The sequence below is a fragment of the Emys orbicularis genome, chromosome 10 (assembly GCF_028017835.1).
Source record: "Emys orbicularis isolate rEmyOrb1 chromosome 10, rEmyOrb1.hap1, whole genome shotgun sequence".
NCBI lineage: Eukaryota > Metazoa > Chordata > Testudines > Emydidae > Emys > Emys orbicularis.
Genome location: NC_088692.1, coordinates 20140894 through 20162082, shown reverse-complemented (window position 1 = coordinate 20162082; position 21189 = coordinate 20140894). Strand labels below are relative to the sequence as shown.

Sequence of the window (21189 nt, the reverse complement as noted above, 5' to 3'; positions counted from 1 at the left end):
TAAGAGCATGCTCAAAGACTTAACATGTTGCCTTTTTTTATAGCATTTTGCATTCAAGGAGCTCAGGGTGTTTTATAAACATCACAACACTCTGTCAGGTAGGGTCATTAATACAGTCCTCCATATTAGAAGTGGGGAAACTCAAACACAGATAGGTTGTTGACTTGCCCAAGTTTGTAGAAACAAAGTGAGGAACAGGATATAGACATTTTGACTCCCAGTTCTGTGATCTCATCACTGGATCATGTTTCCACTGTGAGCTGCTAGTGGTTGTTCTACTGTCTCAGGATCTGCAGGACACACTGGGCTCTGACCATGCCCTTTCTATTCCCTCCTGCTGCTGGCATGGCTTTAGAGTGCCCACTATTCTGGCATGGGGAAGGGCTGGAGTGGGTAACATACTGTCTGCTTTGTTGCCTTTACAAAGGCAACAAAGGATTCTCTTACATGAGGGGAATTTCCTGCTGCTCTGTTAAAGCAGTTCTCACAGTCATACTTGTTAAGAAGTTATGTTTGGAAAGCTGGATATTCTGGGCAAATAATGTACCACCCTAAATTGCATAGCAATGAATATGGATTGCCTTATTTAAATAAACTCATCATTGTCAGATCCTTCAGTCTCTTGCTCTTCCCCTCTGTCATATCCATCATTTCCACTCTGGAGTTGTCCCTTATTTCCCTCCACCAATACGGCTCTCCCTCCTATCTCTGATTTCCCACATCCCCACCTTTAGGTTTCCTCCCATCCCACTTCCCTATCTCTGGCTCTCCCATTCAAATTTCCCGATTGCCCTTTGTCTGGATTCCTTCACTCCCATTCCTTCCTCTAGCTCTAGCTCCCCACAGACCTGCCAAATGAGCCCCCCCTTTCTCCCTTAAGCATGCTTACAACATGCTCACCACCATAGAGATATGGCTAGAGCAGCGGTTATCAAACCGCAGGCCGCATGCGGCCCAATTAGCACACCGTTGAGCAGTGTGCTAAAGGCCGCTGGGGGAGGAGGGTTTTCCGGGTTCCCGGCTGCCTGGATTAGCGGGGTTGGAGTCACTGGCTTGCCCCGTGGAGTCTGGGGCTGCTGGCTGTCCCCGTGGGGTCAGTGTCGGGGCTGCCAGCCGGCCCCGCAGGGTCGGGGTCTGGGGTCCCTGCTGCCCGGCTCCCTGCCCAGGGCTCCACTCCTGTGGAGGGGTCTCTGGGCAGGAGGTGCTGGGCATAGGAGTCTGGAGGGGGCGCTGTGGTTCTCAACCTGTGGCCCAGGTAACACATTGTGGGCCACCTATGCGGCCCACAATGATAAATAGGTTGAGAACCACTGGGCTAGAGCAATGCCCCACATCATACTGCTTAGGTTGGGGCTTGCACTCTAGGCAGGTTCTCTGTGGTTAGAGTCCTTGCATTGTGTGGTCTCTATGATGAGAGGAAACTAATTATAAAGACTCAGGGCCTATATTGCCTCCTCCATAGCTCTGCAGCTCCCCATCACCTAAAATCATTACACTGAGATTGGATTGTGATGCTGGCAGACCAGTTGCCATCTCATGCCAAGGCCCCTAGGCCTCACCTGAACATTGACAAATGCATAGCTGGAAACCAGTCTGGCTCACCTGCGTGTTAGTATTGTTAAAATAGGTACTAGGTTTACAAAAATGTGGTTAGTGTTTATGAAATGCTTGTAAGTTACTGCATGCATTAAGCTCACTTATAATATCTGTATCTTATGTTATAAGGTAATATTTAAGTGTTTGCTCTGAAACGGTAAACCACCACAGTCAGGAGAGAAGCATTACCAAGTGTGAAATTTATTTGCCACAGCAAAGGTTATTTTCTGCCCAACAGAAGAAGGCCCATAGATACCAGACAAACCGTTGTGGAACATCAGAGGACAAAAGACTTTGTTGATTGCTCCTCCACACCCATGAAGAAGAGATGTGCATGGGGATTCATCCCATTAGCTTGAACTCTGGGGGAAGGGAATAAAAATCCCTGACAGGAATAAACTGCATCTCTAAGCTGCTTGGATTTGGGGAGGGCAAGATTTCTAAGCATAAGCGAGGGATCCCCAGCTACTTAGCCTGGGTTAGCCATAGAGGACATATAAATCTTGCATATTATAGCAGCTTCTGTTACCTTTTTGAACTTAAGACTGTAACTCATTTGTGTGTATATGTTTACCTGCTTTAACCTTGTAAATAACTTTCTTATTTATTTTTCTTAGTTAATAAATCTTTATTTGGTTTATTATAGGATTGGCTATAAGTGTTGTCTTTGGTGTAGGATCTAAGGTGCAACTGACCTGGGGTAAATGACTGGTCCTTTGGGACTGGGAGTAACCTGAATATTGTTGTGATTTTTGGTGTAAGGGACCATCTATCACAAAGGCAAATATGCCTGGGTGGCAAGATAGACTGGAGTATCCAAGGGGACTTTCTGTGATTCCATGTTAAGGCTTTTAACTAGTGTTTGAGGAGTTCACATTTGATATTTGGTTGGTGACATCTAAATGTAGAACTCACAACCAATTTGAGGCGTGTACCCTGCTTCTCAACAGTCTGCCGTGAGGTTGGTATTCACACTCCTGAGCTACTCCAGTCAGCTTGGCATGAATGTCTTTCTAAAAGAGATGATGTAGTTCAACTGGCTCGATACAGGTGAAATTTTTTGGCTTGTGTTATGCAGTAGGTCAAACAGATTGTCACAATAGTCCCTTCTGGCCGTAAAATCTATGAGCTTATAAGGGGGCACTAAAAATTTGGGGAAACTTAACAGGTTGGCACAATGCAAAGGGAACAAGAAGCCAAAGGTCTGACCCTAAATGTCAACTGGGCACACTGCTTTTTTTAATACTCACTTCCAGAATTCCTGAGATCACAGTGGGATGGTTGGTCTGGGCCATAGCAAACACTGGGATTTATAGGTAGATATAAATACCGGGTAAGAAGAAAATTACAATTCTTAAAGTAGAACATAACATTCACTTCTATTTTACATTATCTTGAAAACTATTTTTAAAACTTTATGTATTATTTGCACGTTTGGCAGATTTATTGGCTTTAATTCTTTGTAGAATCAGGATGATTTCCTGCATCTTGTTTAAGTATTTGGAAAATAAATTTGCATCAAAGCTATTTTTGATCCAGCCAGTTAAAATAACTCTGTAGCAATGGAACGCTACAAAAAGCAAAATGATGATTACTGATTCTTTGATCTAGCAATGAAATGCAGTTTTACAAAGAGCAAATTTGGAGCCCTGAGCAGTTCTGCTGTAAGTTTGCCAGTTAAAGGATTCTTGTTAGTAAAAGCAAAAATTATAATTTGTTGGGTGACTCAAAAAGCAAAAGTAACCCAGCCAGTGCCAATGAACATGTTGGCCAGTTTAAAAGGTTTTTAAAATACAGTAATGATCCTTTACCACACTTTCCATATTTTTTTTTAATAATTAGAATGCAATCCATTTTCCTTGTTTAAATCTCTAGTGTTTCGGTTTCTTCCAAGGCTTCTTTAGATTGATTCCTGCTGTAACTTCTACTGGATAAACAATGAGGAGTCCTTGTGGCACCTTAGAGACTAACAAATTTATTTGGGCATAAGCTTGTGTTTCTTCTTCATCACATGCATGAAGTGGAAAATACAGTAAGCAGGTATAAATATACAGCACATGAAAAGATGGGAGTTGCCTTACCAAGTGGGGGGTCAGTGCTAATGAGGCCAATTCAATTAGGGTGGATGGCCCATTCCCAACAGTTGACAAGAAGGGGTGAATATCAACAGAGGGAAAATTATTTTTTGTAGTAACCCAGCCACTCCCAGTCGTTATTCAGGCCTAATTTGATGGTGTCAAGTTTGCAAATTAATTCCAGTTCTGCAGTTTCTCATTGAAGTCTGCTTTTGAAGTTTTTTTTGTTGAAGAATGGCCACTTTTTAGTCTGTTATTAAGTGTCCAGAGAGACTGAAGTGCTCTCCTACTGGTTTTTGAATGTTACAGTTCTTGATGTCTGATTTGTGTCCATTTATTCTTTTGTGTAGAGACTGTCCAGTTTGGCTACTGTACATGGCTGGCACATGATGGCATATATTACATTGTTAGATGTGAATGGGCCACATCCACCATGACTGAATTGGCCTCGTTAGCACTACAAAAAGTAATTTTCCTTCTGTTGATATTCACCCCTTCTTGTCAATTGTTGGGAATGGGCCATCCACTCTAATTGAATTGGCCTCATTAGCACTGACACCCCACTTGGTAAGGCAACTCCCATCTTTTCATGTGCTGTATATTTATACGTGCTTACTGTATTTTCCACTCCATACATCTGATGAAGTGGGTTATAGCCCATGAAAGCTTATGCCCAAATAAATTTGTTAGTCTCTAAGGTGCCACAAGGACTCCTTGTTGTTTTTCCTGATACAGACTAACACGGCTACCCCTCTGAAACCTTCCACTGGATATTATATGTAATTCTGCCCATTGGTCTTGTGGTAGCACAAAGTGGTACATGTATTGGATTGAAGTTCAGAACTACAGTGGTCCCTTGATCCCAGACAGGCCACGGCTGGAAGGGCTTTGCAATAGGGACTAAGGCCAGAATTTCCAGAAGGGTTGGAGTTCAGCTCTCATTTAGGCACCAAAATAAGTGACTGGATTTTCAGATGAGCTTTTTGGAAAATCTGGCCACAAGTTTCACAATGCAGAGAATCATATAAATCATAGAAACAGGTCATTTCCAGCTCCTATTAGAACATATAGATCATGCCCCTGCCTATGGAAGAGATTCTAACAATGTTCTAACTGAAAAAAATCTTCATTTTGCAGAGGAAGCAAGTCGTGGTCATAGTCTACTCCCTTTCCTTTAGCCTGCCACCCATTAGAACTGCAAAACTCCAGCCCCAGGGACCTTCATCAGAGGGGCTTCTGTGGTGTCCGGGGGAAGCATGTTATAGAGGGATGGTTCCCTCATGCACATTTTTTGACCTGTTTTGCTGCCCTTTGCAGTGTATAGCAGAGGGAAGGATGTGTCTAAGTGTTTCTCCTTCACTTTGAATATTTGCATATCAGATTATTTTCACCCAGATGGATAAATGTTTTCTAAGATGAATCCCATTTTGTTGCCTCATGCCCATATTTCTCACCTCTCAAAATTCCTAAGTATTATTTCTGTTATTTTAAGGCCTCTGTTTAATAGTATATATACTTTTCATTAATGTGCTGCTCACTCCACTGGTCACTAATAATAATATTCAGTAAGATGGGACCTAATACTGATACCAGCTAGAAACCTCTCCTAAATGAAATACATCATCATCATCTATAATTTTCTCCTTATTTAGACCCTTTAGGTTGTTTCCAGTCCATGAGACAGAATCAAGTCAGTTTGGCTTAATGCTGATAATAAAATTTTTAATTTCCAAATATACTGTATAACATTCCTTCATCTATCAGTTTTGTAGTTTTATTAAAAAAGCTATCAACTTTTGTTCTTTATAAATCTGTGCTACTTTTGCTCATAGTTCTGTTATCTTCTAGCCATTTAGTGATTTTACTTTTCTTTTCATATTTGCTCCATTGTTTTACTAGGAACTGAAATTGCCAGTCTATAGTTGCCAGGGTAACTCTTCTTTCCTTTTTTGAAGATTGATTCTATATTTGCTTTTTTTCAGTCCTCTGGTATTTTCCCAATTCTCTTCGACTTTCCAAGAATAGGTATTGGTGAGTTAGCTAATACAGAAGCCATGTTGATTGCGGGTATTCTGAGGAAAACCAGATCTGGATGTCTTCCTCTGTGTTAATAATAATAATAATGTCTATTTCTTATACAGCACTTTCCATCATTAGATCTCAAAGCACTTCACAATCTTCTTAATGTTCTTCTCACAACACCCCTGTGAGATAGTAAAGTATTTTTCCCCAATTTAATGAATGGGGCACGGAGAGGCTAAGTGACTTGCCCAAGGTCTCACAAGAAGGCCATGGCAGAGCAGGGAACTGAACCCATGCCAGTGCCCTAACCACTAGATGGTCACTGTAATATGAGACCTTAAGAGCAGTTGGGTAGAGTAAAAAGGAAAACATAAGGAGATTGATAGTGCTTGAAGATGGATAACGCCACAGAGGGGACTGTAGCTTTATTCATATTCCAAGTCTTCTTTGTAAGAAGTTATGTTCAGCTGCCTGGGCCTGGTCTTTATGGTGGTACTTTCCGAATTTGTTTCCTTGTAATTGGCTAGAGCTGCATTCTCCTAATTCAGAAATGCAGCTAATGCTATAATTTCATTTGTGTCCTGTACATATGGGTGTTCAAATGTAGCTAGTGAGTTTGGGTGTCTCCGTTTTTGTTATTTAATCTGAGACTAAAAGGGCCTGATTTTCAGAGGGCAAGTGCTCAGCACTGTCTGAAAACCAAGCCTCTTTAAGTTGCTTCCCAAAAACTAAAGCACCCCAAAATCATTAGTCACGTTTGAAAATCTTGGCCAAGATAAATAAATGTGATAAAACATCAGTATAAGGTTTCCGGAGGTCAGACTCCTGCTTCCCAAAGCAACTCTCTGTAGACTGATAGTACCTACTTCTACCAATAGGGAAGAGAGAACATGTCAATTACACAAAAATAATAATAAAAGGGGCCTGCTTGATCCTGCCAACTGCTGAACACCTCGTACAAAGTACTGTGTATCCTCCACTCCACCTGATTTCAATGGAAATCATGATTACTAGCATTTCTCTGGGCTGCCCTTTTAACTGCTTGTCTCATTTAAATCAATGGAGTGCCAGGAAGAATCATAGGAATTAGATAGATAGAAAATTCTTATTAGTTCATTTTCTCCATATCTCTTCCAATGCAGGATTGTTCACCATAGTGAATTCTTGTAGCTGGTAAGTTTTGTAGCAGTTATATTGCTATATTTTAAAAGTCTGTAGTGATGTAAAATAAGACACAGCAGCTCTCACTGTATACTGGGTTACCATAGGTTAGGCTTTCTTATGAGTTGTAATATATTCTGACTTACTGAAACACATGTCAAATCGTATTAGAGATTTATAGGAATCCTTTTATTTTTAAATGATTAAAAATCATTGAAAGTACCCAGCAAAACAAGAAAGGACCAGTCCAGCTACCATCCAGCTACTATGTTCCTTGCTACCCACATTAATTGCACCATGGCCTGGCACCTCTGTGATTAAGTTGCATTCTTTAAAGGTCCTGCTAAGTCAGTTTGACCATCCTCATTCATTTCCTGTCTTCCTTCATACACATAGATCAACTTGACATCATCTCAATGGCTGAAACAACAATGATGCCTGAGGAAATCGAATTGGAGATGGCAAAGATCCAGAGGCTTCGGGAAGTCTTAGTCAGAAGAGAATCAGAGCTCAGGTTTATGTAAGTACCAACTCTTCTGGGAAAATGCTAAGCAAAACTAATCAACATAGGAGTTTAGGTTTTTTTTTTTATCCATTTGACACTTTAAAAAAAGAAGAGTGCCCATTTTAGCTGAATGTTTGCAAAATGCCACTGGGAAATGATTTCTGTAGTTGCAAAGGAAGTTAAATTTTTTATCCAACATGTTTTACAGAATTTACAAAGAGGATCTATTGCTTACAAAAGGAAACATTGGAGAAATGCTTCTGGCAGAGTATGTTTTCACACCAGAGCTCATATCCTATGTGGGAGTGAGCATGGTGTGAAGAAACAACAACTAAATTCTACTCAAGTCTCATTGAAGTTAGTGGGATCTGCACATGAATACCCGAGGGAAGAATTTAGCACTACTCATATAGGGTCAGATCCTCTGCTGGTGTAAATTAGTGATTACATTAATTTATACCACTTGAGAATCTGGCCCTTTTCTCTTCCCACCTACGCACCCATTTTAAAGGACAAATATAGAGCCTGATCCTTTAACTCTTACTCATGGGAGTAGTCCCATTGGCTTCAATGCTCCCTTACTCTCCTCTTCGATTCACTTGTGTGAGTAAAGCGGGGTTGGCCTCCTATTTTTTTACAACAAATCATGCAAACATTTTTTTTATCCAGGTCTGGAAATTGCACTGTATTAGTGAATTTCAGACCAGAGCAAATGTACAGCCATAGCTTACATCCTTTTGAAATAATAGCTTTCTGACAGACTCTTTGTAATACTGACTGGAGTGATACTGCTAAAATAAACAAGAACAAGATTGGTTTTGTCACACCTGCTTCTAGGTAATCAAGTAAATACTTGGCTATCAGCTTCTATATAGATAGTCGGGTCAGGCAAAAGCGTTGCCAGAGACACCTGTATTTCCCTTGAAATTTTCTATATCAAACAGTGCAAAGGGATTGAAATAAATTCTCCTAGTGAAAGAGTACAACAGTAGCTGTTTGTCTGTCATACTTTACTATATTCTTTCTCTTCACTTAGTCTATTTTTTCCTCATTTCCAGCCTGCCTTTTTCATTTCCCCAGTGCTCATGCTCATAGCTGTTCTCAACGCTCCTTTTCTCCTGTCAGGGGCAGAGTCAGCAGATTAACATGGAGGATTTGACAGTCAGACTGTTGAAAAGGGAACTTTGCCAAAACTGGCACCATCTACAGTGCTTTCCCAGTGTTATCCATAATCTGAATACACTCTGCTTAATACCCAGGAGCACGCAGCAGCTGTCCACCTGCTGAAGTAGGACAGCTTCTCTGAGCACATACCATCTGTTCTGTTCTACATTGACTTTGGGATGCAATTCAAAATGTGGATGACGATTGATAACTTTTAAAGGCCTGAATGGTCTGGAATCTGGCTGTCTTGCAGGCTGCCCCTTGCTCTATTTCCCCCTACAGCAGATAAGAGCATCTAGAATACTCTTGCTATTGGTTCACGAGGTGAGACTCTGAGGCTGGCTGCAGTGACTTCTCTCCAACAAGGGCCTCCAGCATTGGAAATTGCTTCCCTTCACAGTCCCTAAGCACCCAAGACCAGTGAACTGCTGTGACTAAGACTAGTAGACATGCTGCAACTTGTGTCTATTTGGTTTATTTCTTCTGATTTTTAAAATTCTTCTATTTTACTCCTGAAAAATGAGAGGAATATTGCCAATGTTTCCATAAGCCAGATCAGCAGGGGTTCTTTACTGCCACTCATTATGGATAGCTCATGTAAGTTGTGGTGGGTTTTAATTTTATAACACAAACCCTGCTTCCCCTCAAGCTAATGATACAACTTCCATTAACTTCAGTGGGTCCAGGGCTAAGCATTTTACAGCTGCTCAAGCCATACATGGTTTATAAATGAACCTATAAAAATAAAAGGTAGGTACTTTCATTTATGGATGAGTTTATTACTTTCAGTTGTTTCCTGAAGTAAAGGAATTGTAGATGTCCTGAGACTAGTGATCTGTAGATAGTTAAGGCATTTCAGTAGCTGCATTCTCTTGCCAGGACTTGGTCTCTTTTGAAAGATTTGTATAGTCAGCTATATGGCCTGAACATAGCGAAGGGCTGAATTGATTCGGCCAGACTTTGAACATGTGATAGCTGAGAAACTAGCTATGCCATATCTAGTGCTCAGTCCACTAAATCTTCTCCGGCTTGGATGAGAACTCCAGTCTCTAATTAGTTCTGCTGCTGCTTTAGATTTTCAGTTAATGGCATGATCAAAGCAAGCCAAAGAGTATATGGTGATGGAGCCCAGAGTGTGGAAGTGTGAGGGAGTAGGACAGAGTTTAGTAAGTGTGATTGCATTCCTTATAATTAACCAAGATGCTAAAAGACTTTCTGGTATTGGAATATTGGACCCGTTTTTGAATTCATACAACAGTGAAAACAAAATGATGCCCTTATTCCAGATCAACTAACTGATCTTGCCACAAGCAGACTAGTTATTTTTTTCCTGTTTCATGCCTAAAGGAAAAAGTCTTTCCTTCCCACTGCCACTCTGTGATGTTGCTCTTTTGTGTCCTGCAATGCCAGCCAAGGCAATGAAGTCTCACATTTACTATGTATTACTGCCTCTGCTTAAGAAAAAAAGAAAATAAATTAACTGGAACATAAGTGGGGCTGGCTCAGATGCTGAATATGCCATAAACCATCAGCACAGTGGTGGTGCCACTTCCCACCTTATAACTTTTAGCCCAGTGCTTAGTGCACTCACCTGGGTTCAATTTCCCCCTCTGCCAGAGTGTGAAAAAGGATTTGAACAGGGGTCTCCCAAGGGTCTTAGGGGAGTGCTTTAACCACTAAGATAGGGGATATTGTGATGTGTAGTGTCCTCCTCTCTTGTTTAGTCTCGCCTAAGTTTGGATAAATAATTAAAGAGTCATTAGGCCAGAGAGAATCAGACTGAGAATAACACTATAGCTTAGTGGTTAGGGCACACACCTGGGAGAACCCAGCATCCAATCTCCCTGCTCCAATGACTAATTATTTATACAAAGTGGAACAACTTCAACAGGAGAGACTGAGGGACCCCCACATCAGAATATCCCAGAGCTCTGTGGTTAGAGCACTTAGCTGACAGGAGTGGGAGACCCCTGTTCAAATCCTTTCTCTCCCTTGCTGAACTGGGGTCTCCCACAACCCAGGTAAGTGTTCTAACTAGGAGGCTAAAAGTTATATGGTGGCACCTCCTCCTCCAGCCAGCTTTTGAATGGGTCCTCATCCAGTACGTGGCCTCTGAACGCACCTACCAAATTGGGCCCTGCATGCAAGTGAGGTGGATGAATCCCTATCTTCCCCCACTTTGTGGATCACTCTGGGGCTTAGGCAGAAGACAGGTGTTCAGATGCATAGAGTGAGGCAGCAGAAATTTAGGTGCCAGGGAACTTTAATTGCAAAAACTTAAGCACTGAGTGTGTTTAGGGACCTATAGGGTTAGGGAGCAGCTGAGAGAATTTTGTGGGTCACAGTGGAGCCTAAAATTGTGACTTAGGTGCCTAAGTACCTTTGTGGATTTGTGCCATGATGCCTAAAGTTAGGCATCTATATAATTGGCCTGATTTTCAGCCCTATAGCTCCGACTGAAGTCAATAAGAGTTGTGGGTCCTGAGTAGCTCTAAAAAAAAATTCAGACCACTTTCTGAGGTGTTTAAATAATGATTTAGGTGCCTAACTTCAGGCACTAAAGTTTTAAAGTGCAGGTTTAAGTGTTTTGCTCAAGGTCACAGAGGAAGTCAGTGTCAGAATGAGATTGAGGACTCAGAAATTCCTGTCCCCAAATCCTGTGCTCAGATCATTCCATTCTCCAAGAACCATTAAAGATAAGGGCAACCATGAACTGAATTTTAACCTTTGGGGCTTCCACAATTTACAAGTAGGATTTTCAAAAGCACTCACAATAAACCTAACTCTATAATATCTTTTCAAAGCCAATTGTAAAATTCCCATTTATTTCAAGGGACAACGAGTGAGGTCATTGCTGAGTGGTTTTGAAAATCCCAACTATACTTTTACAACTGTGGTCTAAAACACTCATTTTCAGCAGTTGTTTGTTTTGTTTTGTTTTCATTTAACTACAGAATAGCATCCCCGGTTCTCTGAGAGGCACCCAGGGAGTTAGAACAACTTTATAAATTCTATTTTATTGTGATTTCAAAGTCCATAAACTACAAATAGTAATCGAAAGAAAAAAAGTCATGAAATGTACTGCTAGGTATCTATTAAGTAACAAACAAAATGAAAATGTCATTGCAGGTAAAATTTTTACTGCAGAGAGTATACATATTTAAACACTTTAGATTAATTTTTCTTCCTTTAATTCCAAATCTATAACAGGCCACTATTTTCTAAAAGAATTACTTTTGCCAGATACATCAATTTTACCACTATTGCATCACTGGCGTTAGAAAGGTCTCTCCATTTTATAACTTAGTTTAATTAAATAATTAAATACCAGGGACTATCATTTACACAGATAGTTAAATGTAATTAGACACATTTTGCAGTTTTGTTTTTAAAAAGCTGTCTTTGATACTTTTAGAATTTGATCCTGAGCTTTCAGAACCACTGACTCCTGAGAGAATCAGCAGCAAACACATTTAATCATAGAACGTTGACTTGGCTCTTGCCAAGCTTATGGTCACTGGAGACAAAGCAAATTAAAAGAGGTTTTTCCATTTCAATATATAAAGCATCTAAAATAAAACCTACTCCCAGAAACCTGCTGCTCAGTCCCATCCCACTTCACCAAAGGTTGCAAAAATGGACAGTTCCCAGTGGAATAATGGGGCTGGAGCATTTGTCTGCATTGGTTTTCTGTTAAAGGTTATCAAGTGTTGTTCCAGGAATTTCTCCGTTGCCTGATGGTCTCTGCACACAAGCAGGGCAACAAATCTCAAGTGAAATGCATCTTTGCTTGTTGGGTAGGACTGGCTGAGAGAGGAGTTTCATAGGGTATCCCATCAGATTGTCAGGGGTTTAACCAACAGTTAGTTCCATATGTAGGGTTATAATTACACGTGTTCTTGAATCCATAGGACACTGAGGACATCACTTATGCTCCATGTCCTGTACTGCCATGGTACCTGCCTGTCTGCATTACCTACCCTGGCCTAATCTAACTCCCACCAGGAGCTCTGCTTCCATCTCCATTCTCATTCCTTCCCTGAAGCACATGAACCACCACCCTCTTCCTCAGCCAACCCATGATTTTAGGGAGATGAGAGCTACAGGCTTCCTGCTTGCCATTCAGCACCACCAGCGCTGCCTCCCAGCTGTTCCATGCTGCCAGCTCTTCCTCATCCATGCCCTGTTCTTCCAATATGACCACATCCTCTAGTGCAGTGGTTCTCAAACTTTTGTACTGGTGACCCCTTTCACACAGCAAGCCTCTGAGTATGACACCCCCCCTTATAAATTAAAAACACTTTTTTTATATTTAACACTATTATAAATGCTGGCAGTGAAGCAGGATTTGGGGTGGAGGCTGACAGCTCACGACCCCTCACATAATAATCTCACGACCCCTGTCTGAGAATCCCTGCCCTAGTGTGCCTGGGGATCTGATGGAAGGATTTTAGCCTAGCTTAATTACAGATCAGTTATTATATCAAAAACCTACCCTTTGCTGATGTATTTTTGGAGCTTTTATCTCACTGCTTTTTCTACTCATATTGGAGTGTGAATAAAAATAGAGGACCAGATCCCCAATTGGTGTAAATCAGAGTAGCTCCGGCTCCACTGAAGTCAGTGGAGGGGTACAAATTTACAGCAGATGAGAACCTAACCCAGAGATTTCTAACTGAAATGATATGATGTTACTTTCCTTGGGAGGTTGTGCTCTAACAAGCTCAGCAAAGGGTTAGTGGAGCGATAATAAAATTCACTTATACTGGAGGCTTGAAATGACTTAGCAATAATATGTGCATTGCCTTTGATAGTCACAACATTTACTGCATCACATATTTTAGCCAATGAAATATGTGCTTCCATGAACAAAGGACATTTGGTGAAGAGAAATTCTCCAGGTTAACGTAGTTTCTAGAACAAAAATAACTAGCGAGGTCTGGCTGCTCAGCAGTCAATTAGCATTTCCCAGCTCTCTTGTCTTCTGTGTATAAACCAGCAAGAAATTATCCACTGGTATGTGATTTCATGGATAATGTAATGTTCCTTCAGGCAGTTCCTTGTTTATGATCGATGTATCACGCATCTCCTACTTTTCTCTTCTCCCCTGCACACAGCATGAGGTGCAGTTGAAGACTGTTCTGCCTTTATTGTGGTTTAGAGACAGATCTGCTTGTCTGGGAAGTTAAGGTGTATGAGTCCAACTCTAGTTATTATAGTTGGTGCTGTACTGCACCATGCTGAAGATAATTAACTACTTCTAGATCCTTCTCTGCCTTGAACAAAATGACATGAATGACTAATGAATCTTGTAGGAAAACCTTCACTAAGGATAAAATGAAATCTGTTGCTTGTGTCACTAGGCAAATGCCAGCATGTTACATTACAGCATTCAGATTGGTAACACTCCAGTATTTAAATAGGACCTTTACTGAACAGATCACCACTATTAGGAGCTTTGTAAAAGTCATCCCAATGGGGGGGCCTGAGGAGGACAGTACAGGCGGCTGATGAGATAAAAGCCATACACTTAAACGTCATCATTTTTTAAGGCTAATTTTAAAGCACTTGATGATGGCAAGGGAATACAGAGACAGACCCTAAGACTGAGCTCAGAAATAAAGTAATGTAGTAATATCTGACTAAATATTCAGCGCTACACTTTAACTTCCCTGAAGGAGTATGTATGTATGTTCTATATTGGACATATATCCAAGTTGCAAAGTTCAGGTGAAGTCAGGTCTTTGGTTTTGGTTCAGACCCCTCTCTAATACATATAATGTAGACATCTTCAAAGGGCTCTATTTTTCTGCTTACCATGTTAGGGTTATGTCTGAAGAACAAGTAGTTTCATAGTAAGAGCAACTGTTTTCAATCTTTTAATTTTTGACATTTTGATGAAATTTTGAATTGAAAAAAATGAGGACAATTTCAATGAAACTGAAGTAATTTCCTGCCCATTTTTTTGACCAGTCATAGAACTGGTTGAAATTTTTTGAATTTTAAAAAAAGGGGGATTGGACAGGATGCCTCTGAGAACATTTGCTTTGTTTGTCTACCACCTCAGTGAACCTAGAACATCCTGAGGCATGGTGACAAACATTTGAAGACTGTCCTGATTTGGTGTATAGATCAAGATGTCCAATGCTGCCTGCATCTCATTTTGAGAATAGCAAAGGGAGCTACATAACTGGTAGCTGCCATCAAACCCATGAGACCCAGTAAGATGATTACCTTCCAGGATGGGTAGTCTCAAATTTGCTAAACCACTTGCTCTATTTTTAGTAACCTGTCCTCTGAAAGAAAAGCTTTCCTTGCTTCTGAGTCCAGTATAGAACCTATAAAAGGAATTCTCTGATGTGGCCAGATAGTTGATTTTTTTTTTTTTTTTGACACTGAGATACAGATCCAGATCTGAAAAGATGGAGATTGTAAACATGATGTGGAGCGACACATCCTCACGTGAAGTAGCTTTTAGCAACCAATCATCCAAATATGTGTAAACAAAACTACCCTGTTTTCTCAGATGTGTTGCTACTACAGAAAGGCAGTTTGAAAAGACTCTTTGTGCAGTTGACAGACCAAACAGGTGCACCTTGTACTGGAAATGGTGCCCACCACCATGAAATGCAGATATTTTCAATACTGAGTGAGATAGAGATATGAAAATAAATGTCCTTTAAATCAAGAATGGTGAACCAATCCACAGCTGAAAGCTGGGAAATTATGGAGGCCAGGGTTAGCATAGAAAACCAGAACTTCTAGATATACCTGTCCAATTTTCCTACATCTAAAATTGGACGAAGACTTCCATTTTTTTTCTGTGTCAGGCAGTACCTTGAAAAGAACTCACAGATGTTTGGGCACCTCCTTGACAGCTCCTATCTGGAGCAGCTTGTGTTCTTCTGTATAATATTGTAAGAAGGTTCTCTGAAAGGGGAAGGATAGGGAGAATTAAGAGGGGGCAGTTTTTCAAACTGACTGGCATAGCCCTTCTCTATAATTTCTAGTACCCATAAGTGCAAGGTTATCTGCCTCCATTTCTTTGATGAATTGGGCTAGCTTGTCCCCAAATAAAAGAAGAGATGGCTCCTGGCTGACTGGTCCATGACTCTTGATCCTCACATCAAATCTGGTGTTCACAGAAGATGAAGAAGAGGGAGAAGGTTTTTTCATCTTAGGTCTCTATTTGAAAAATGCTTTTTATGCTGGGTCTGGAATGAAGACGGAGATTGCTGATGCTGTTGCTGATGACTTTGATTTGAAGAAAAATAATTAGACAACTAAGGGTAATATTGCCCCTGGTATTGAAAAGAAGGAGTAGAAAGTCTCCTTCTGAGTGAGGGATAGATACCCATAGAACGAGCAATGGATCTAGTTTTCTTTAATTTTTCCAACAGTTCATCAGTCTTATTGCTGCAAAGACCATCTCCTTTGAAGGGGAGATCTTCCTCCTTGACTCTAGTGTCCACAGTCAAGGAAGAGGAACGGAGCCGAGATTGCCTCCTCAAGGTAACTGCGAATGCCAGTGCTCTGGCGGAAGAGTCTGAAGCATCAAATGATGCTCTGAGAGTATGCTTTGCCATATGCTGTCGTTCTGTCAAAATAGCATTAGCCAGTCTTCTTTTATCCCCTGGCAAATCCTGGACAAATGAGCCATCCTTTCCCATAAGTGGAATTGATAACAGGCCATCATTGACTAGCCACTCCAATTCCTACAGAAGAGGACAAGAAAACTTTTCTTACAAGTGTATCAGTTTTTCTCTCCTCTCTCTCAGCAGGAGTAGAGTGAATTTAACCAGACCTAAACCTATACTGGCAGCAGCCACCATTAGTGAATTTGCACAGGCTGTGGATGAAAGTAAGAGAACCATTCATGTAGACTCTAGTACTGTTTGTTTGTTTTCTTGGAAATAGGTTGGCAGGTAGCAGGAATTGACCAAATAGTCTTGGCAGACTGCAACATCCTATTCATGGAGGTAGCCACAAGAATGTCAAATACTGGATGGGAGACTTCCTCCACAGCCACCAAAGGTAAGTTTAATGTGGCTACCATGCAATCAACAAGGTCATGCAGTTGCAAAGCATCCTCAAAACAGGAAGAAGCAAAAGTTACACCCACATGCTCGTCAGGTAACAAATGGAGATAAAAGTCAGTATCCATTTGTTCCTGGTCAAAAAGAGGAGGTGTCTCCTCATCCACTTCTTCAGAAAGTGTATCAGGTACAACCGACTGAGCTACAGATGGAGCTGGAGGAACCAGATCTGAGGAGTGTTGAGCCACTGGATCCTTATTGGATGACACTACACCTCTGCATGTATAAAGGAGGATAATCCAAAAGTTGTTGTGATGGAACCCAACAGGGCCATGAAGACCAGGGCTGACAGTTTCTTCAGTAGGTGGGATCTGGAAATATACCTATAAGAGGAGAAGTAAAAGGATAAGGGAAGAATCAGATTTCTTGATTCTTCCTCTAACCTCCACCAAAGAATACCTTGGATCTGTTATGGATCCACTGGAGACAGTGATGGAATCACAGAGTGAAGAGAAATAAAGGGTGAAAAATATCTTTCTGGAGATCCCATAGGTGTCTCAGCACACTTGGAAGCAGTGAACAGTGGCTTTAAGACACCTTTCCACTTGCTCATTCCTGGACCAGAAATAAACCACAGGAAGTATAATCATGAAAAATCCAATGCTAACTCATTATTGGCTAAATCTGAAAAGTATTTCTGTACAAAGAAACCAGCCTGCAGTTGAATATCTTCATTCTGAAGCTAGAAAAGGCAGCAATAATCCTTTACATACACGTGAAGTTTATTTTAAATTTAAATAGCAGGACCCAGAAATTCAAATACTGGGTCCCAGCGAGCATCAGGAGAACTGTTACTATTACCGGAATGTGGGGAGGGAGTGCTCTATTAAAGTGTACAGATAAATGGAGAAAGGGACAGTTCCTTGGATAGAGTCAAAATGAACAGGGCCCAATTCTCATGTATGCGAAAGTAGGGATTTTCAATCTGTGGTCCGCAGACTATGCCTAAGATTTCCAAAGGGGTCCACACCTCCATTCAAAAAATGTTATGGGTCTGCAAATAAAAAAAGGTTGAAAACCACTCCACTAGCACCTCTATAAACCAGGGATAGCTCAGTGGTTTGAGCATTGGCCTGCTAAACCCAGGGTTGTGAGTTCAATCCTTCAGGGGGCAATTTAGGGATCTGGGGCAAAAATCTGTCTGGGGATTGGTCCTGCTTTGAGCAGCGGGTTGGACCAGATGACCTCCTGAGGTCCCTTCCAACCCTGATATTCTATGATTCTCTGGCAGTGTAATGAAGCCTTAGAATGGACACTTTAAGGCTTTATGCTGACAGAGCAGTGAAAAAAGCTTTAGTGTAAATGAGAGTCAGGCTGCCTTCCTAAACTGTGTCAAGAGATCTCAGGGACTGGCGCTGGTCCATGAACCGGTCATTGAGAACCACTGTTATAGAACATCAAGAAGCCTTCTAGACAGTAAAAATCTTGTCATGTCTTCCTTCATCTCTTTTACACTGTTCCATCACATTTACTTGTCTAGAATTTTAAATCTTTTAAATATTTCTGTTTGTTTTTTCTCTAAAACTCTCTCAGCTTCAACAAGCTGGAGATTTTAGGTGGGATTCTTTTGTGATCTGACCTATCTGCCCCTTTAAATTTCTTTTTTTTCTTTTCCCCTTTTTCTCCCCCGTGTCCCAATCTCTCCTCTCCATTTCTACTCATCTTCTCTCTCTCTCCTCTCCACCCTGGGACAAAAGTGCTGGACCTGGAGTCCTAATCACCCTTCAGATGTGGTTGGTCAGAGTTTTGCAGGGTGACAAAATAAATTGGTGGCTGTCTTGCTTCAAATATGGATGAATGGAGATCCCTGAAAAACATACATTTAAATTACAGTGTTTCTTTAATTATATTAAGAAACATGTGCATTTTGGAATGTTATTATTTGTGTTTTTCAGCGAATAAGTATCTTTTTAAAAAATGTGCCGTGACTATGATAAATGGAGTAGGAGCCCAAGATAAATGTGTTATCAGCAAAGTATTTAAAGAATTGCAGACACTATGTTTATCTCACAGGATGTTTGTATCCTAAAAAAAGCAACAACATAGAAGGCAGAAAGCTCATTATTTGTAGCGTGCAGGTGGGAAAATAATTATTAAGATGTTTGCACACTGAATTTGTGATATGGTTATTATGAACCTATGGAATAGGAAAGGGAGCATTGCCTAGTGACTAGACCAAAGGACTGGGAATTAGAAGCTCTGGATTCTATCCCTGACCCTGCCACTGACTTGTTTCATCTCTTTGGGACAAAACTTAAGCCAACATTTTAAAAATTGACCTTTAATTTTGGATGCTTCTGTTTTTTGGGAACCCAACTGCAGACACCTTGGAATTCATCTTCAGAAGTATGGCAGACTTGCAGGTCCAGTCGAAGTCAATAGGAATACTCACAGATGTTTACAGGATTAGGAGCTTATAATATATGGTGCAGATACAATATTTGTGACAACAGAATCATCATCTTGCATAGTTGTTCTTCATATATGCCAAGATTCTCTCCAATAGCTTTAATATCCCTGTGTAATGGTATTTCAGGTATAGCACTGCTTCTGCTCACAAACACACAACAGATTTAAAAAAAATGTTTTTTAAAAAGGAAATAATTATAGGAAATAATTCTATTCAACTTCCAAGAGGGTAATTGATTGAGATAGTACATTGGTAAATTAGAAAAATCATAAAATGGAGTCATTATTCTGTTTTGTTTTTTCATTACTAAATGAAATCTAAATTAAGAACCATGACTGACAAAAAGATCATCTGCAGCTGCTGGTACAAAATGATTGTTTAAATATATGGAGGGGTGAAAACAAATGGTGTAAAGTGCATCCATTGTTTGCAACAAGATAAAGAGTAAGGAAGAATGATTATAATCAGTGTGCATAACAATTTTGGAAAGGAAATAGTATTGACAGGCCAATGCAAAATAGCATAACTTCTTTTTCAGATGTGTTTAATTGGATTTTATCATTGGGTATAGCATTGACATAAATTAGTGGTTATCATTTGATGGATGATGCACTAATAGTTGGTTCCTTACAGGGGAAAAAAATGGTTTTCATCAGTCTATAGATTCAAAAAGAACAGGAGTACTTGTGGCACCTTAGAGACTAACACATTTATTTGAGCATAAGCTTTTGTGGGCTACAGCCCACTTCTTCGGATGCATAGAATGGAACATATATTGAGGAGATATATAAGTTCCATTCTATGCATCCGAAGAAGTGGGCTGTAGCTCACGAAAGCTTATGCTCAAATAAATTTGTTAGCCTCTAAGGTGCCACAAGTACTCCTGTTCTTTTTGCGGACACAGATTAACACGGCTGCTACTCTGAAACCAGTCTATAGATGTTCAGCATTTGATTTTTTTTCTTCTTAAAAGAAAAACTGGTATTTCATAACTAAATGAAGGTTCAGTTGATAACTGGGACCCTGCACTCCTTCAATGGATGGATGATGCAACATGAATACTTTACAAATGCATTATGGGTGAGTTATCACTGAAAGAGCAGTCAGCCAATTCCAGACCCTTCACAAAAAGATATTTTTGTGATTTCATTCATCATTTTGTGATTGGGTCTGTTGGTTTTTGATATTATCCCAAACAACAGAGAATTTATCTGTTAATGGATGATAAATCCCATAACTGGCTTCTAAAGAAACCATCACAGATAATTAAATGATTGAAGAGCTATTCATATAGTAGTGAAGGCTGATTAACTTTTCATTGAAATGATATCCATTCTACCAGGAAAGAAAAGCCTGGTTCCTGGGATATTACTTTCTGTTTAAAGACAAAAGTATTAATTATCTAACAAAACTGATGGTCTGCCAAATTATTGATAAGAACTAAGGGTTCATCCAAAGTCCATTGAAATCAATGGAGCTTTGCCACTGACATCAGTGGGCTTAGGATCAGGCCCATAGTCAACAACAACAGGCTGGTGAATTTCCTAAAAAAGTAAGAAAGGACCCCAAATTAGCTTGTAATCCCTGTGCCAGATCCTCAGCTGCTGTAAATTGGCATAGCTCCATTTGGAATATGGGTCAGACCAGGGGCCCATCTAATAAAGGATCCTGTCTCTAATTGTGGCTAGTACAGGTTGCTTCAGATGAAGACAGAATAAATGCTGTAGTAGGCAGTTACGGAATAACTTGCCAATAAGGAATGTTTCTTCCTGGTTCCCATTAATTGGCTTATGCCCTGAAGCATCCCTTCACAACTCTCGGTTAATTTTTATCCCTTATCTCTAGATATTCTTATTATCCAGATAAATGTCCAGTCCTTTCGTAATTCTTGCTATGCTTCTGGTCTCAATGATATCATATGGCAATGAGTTCCATAGGCTAATCATGTGCTATGTAAAAATGCATATCTTTATATCAGTTTAAAATTTGTCACCTTTCAGTTTCATTGAAAGTTATCTTGTTTTTGTATTATGTAAAAGGGCGAGCAGACGTTCCAGATAGAGAATCTCTCTTCTCTATGCCATTGAACTCAATGGAGCAATATCGATTTAAACCAGCTGAGAATCTGGCTCTCTGCATTACACAGTATCCACCCCAGTC

The 21189-nt window shown here is 40.3% G+C and overlaps 1 protein-coding gene across 1 annotated transcript in view; it reads left to right on the top strand.

Moving 5' to 3' along the window:
- Positions 1-21189, top strand: part of BMERB1 (bMERB domain containing 1) — a 107520-nt gene that overhangs the window by 39401 nt on the left and 46930 nt on the right. Inside the window, exon 2 of the mRNA XM_065411629.1 lies at positions 7251-7374. Within this exon, the coding sequence (XP_065267701.1) occupies positions 7251-7374 (124 nt within the window). The remainder of the gene's footprint in view (positions 1-7250; positions 7375-21189) is intronic.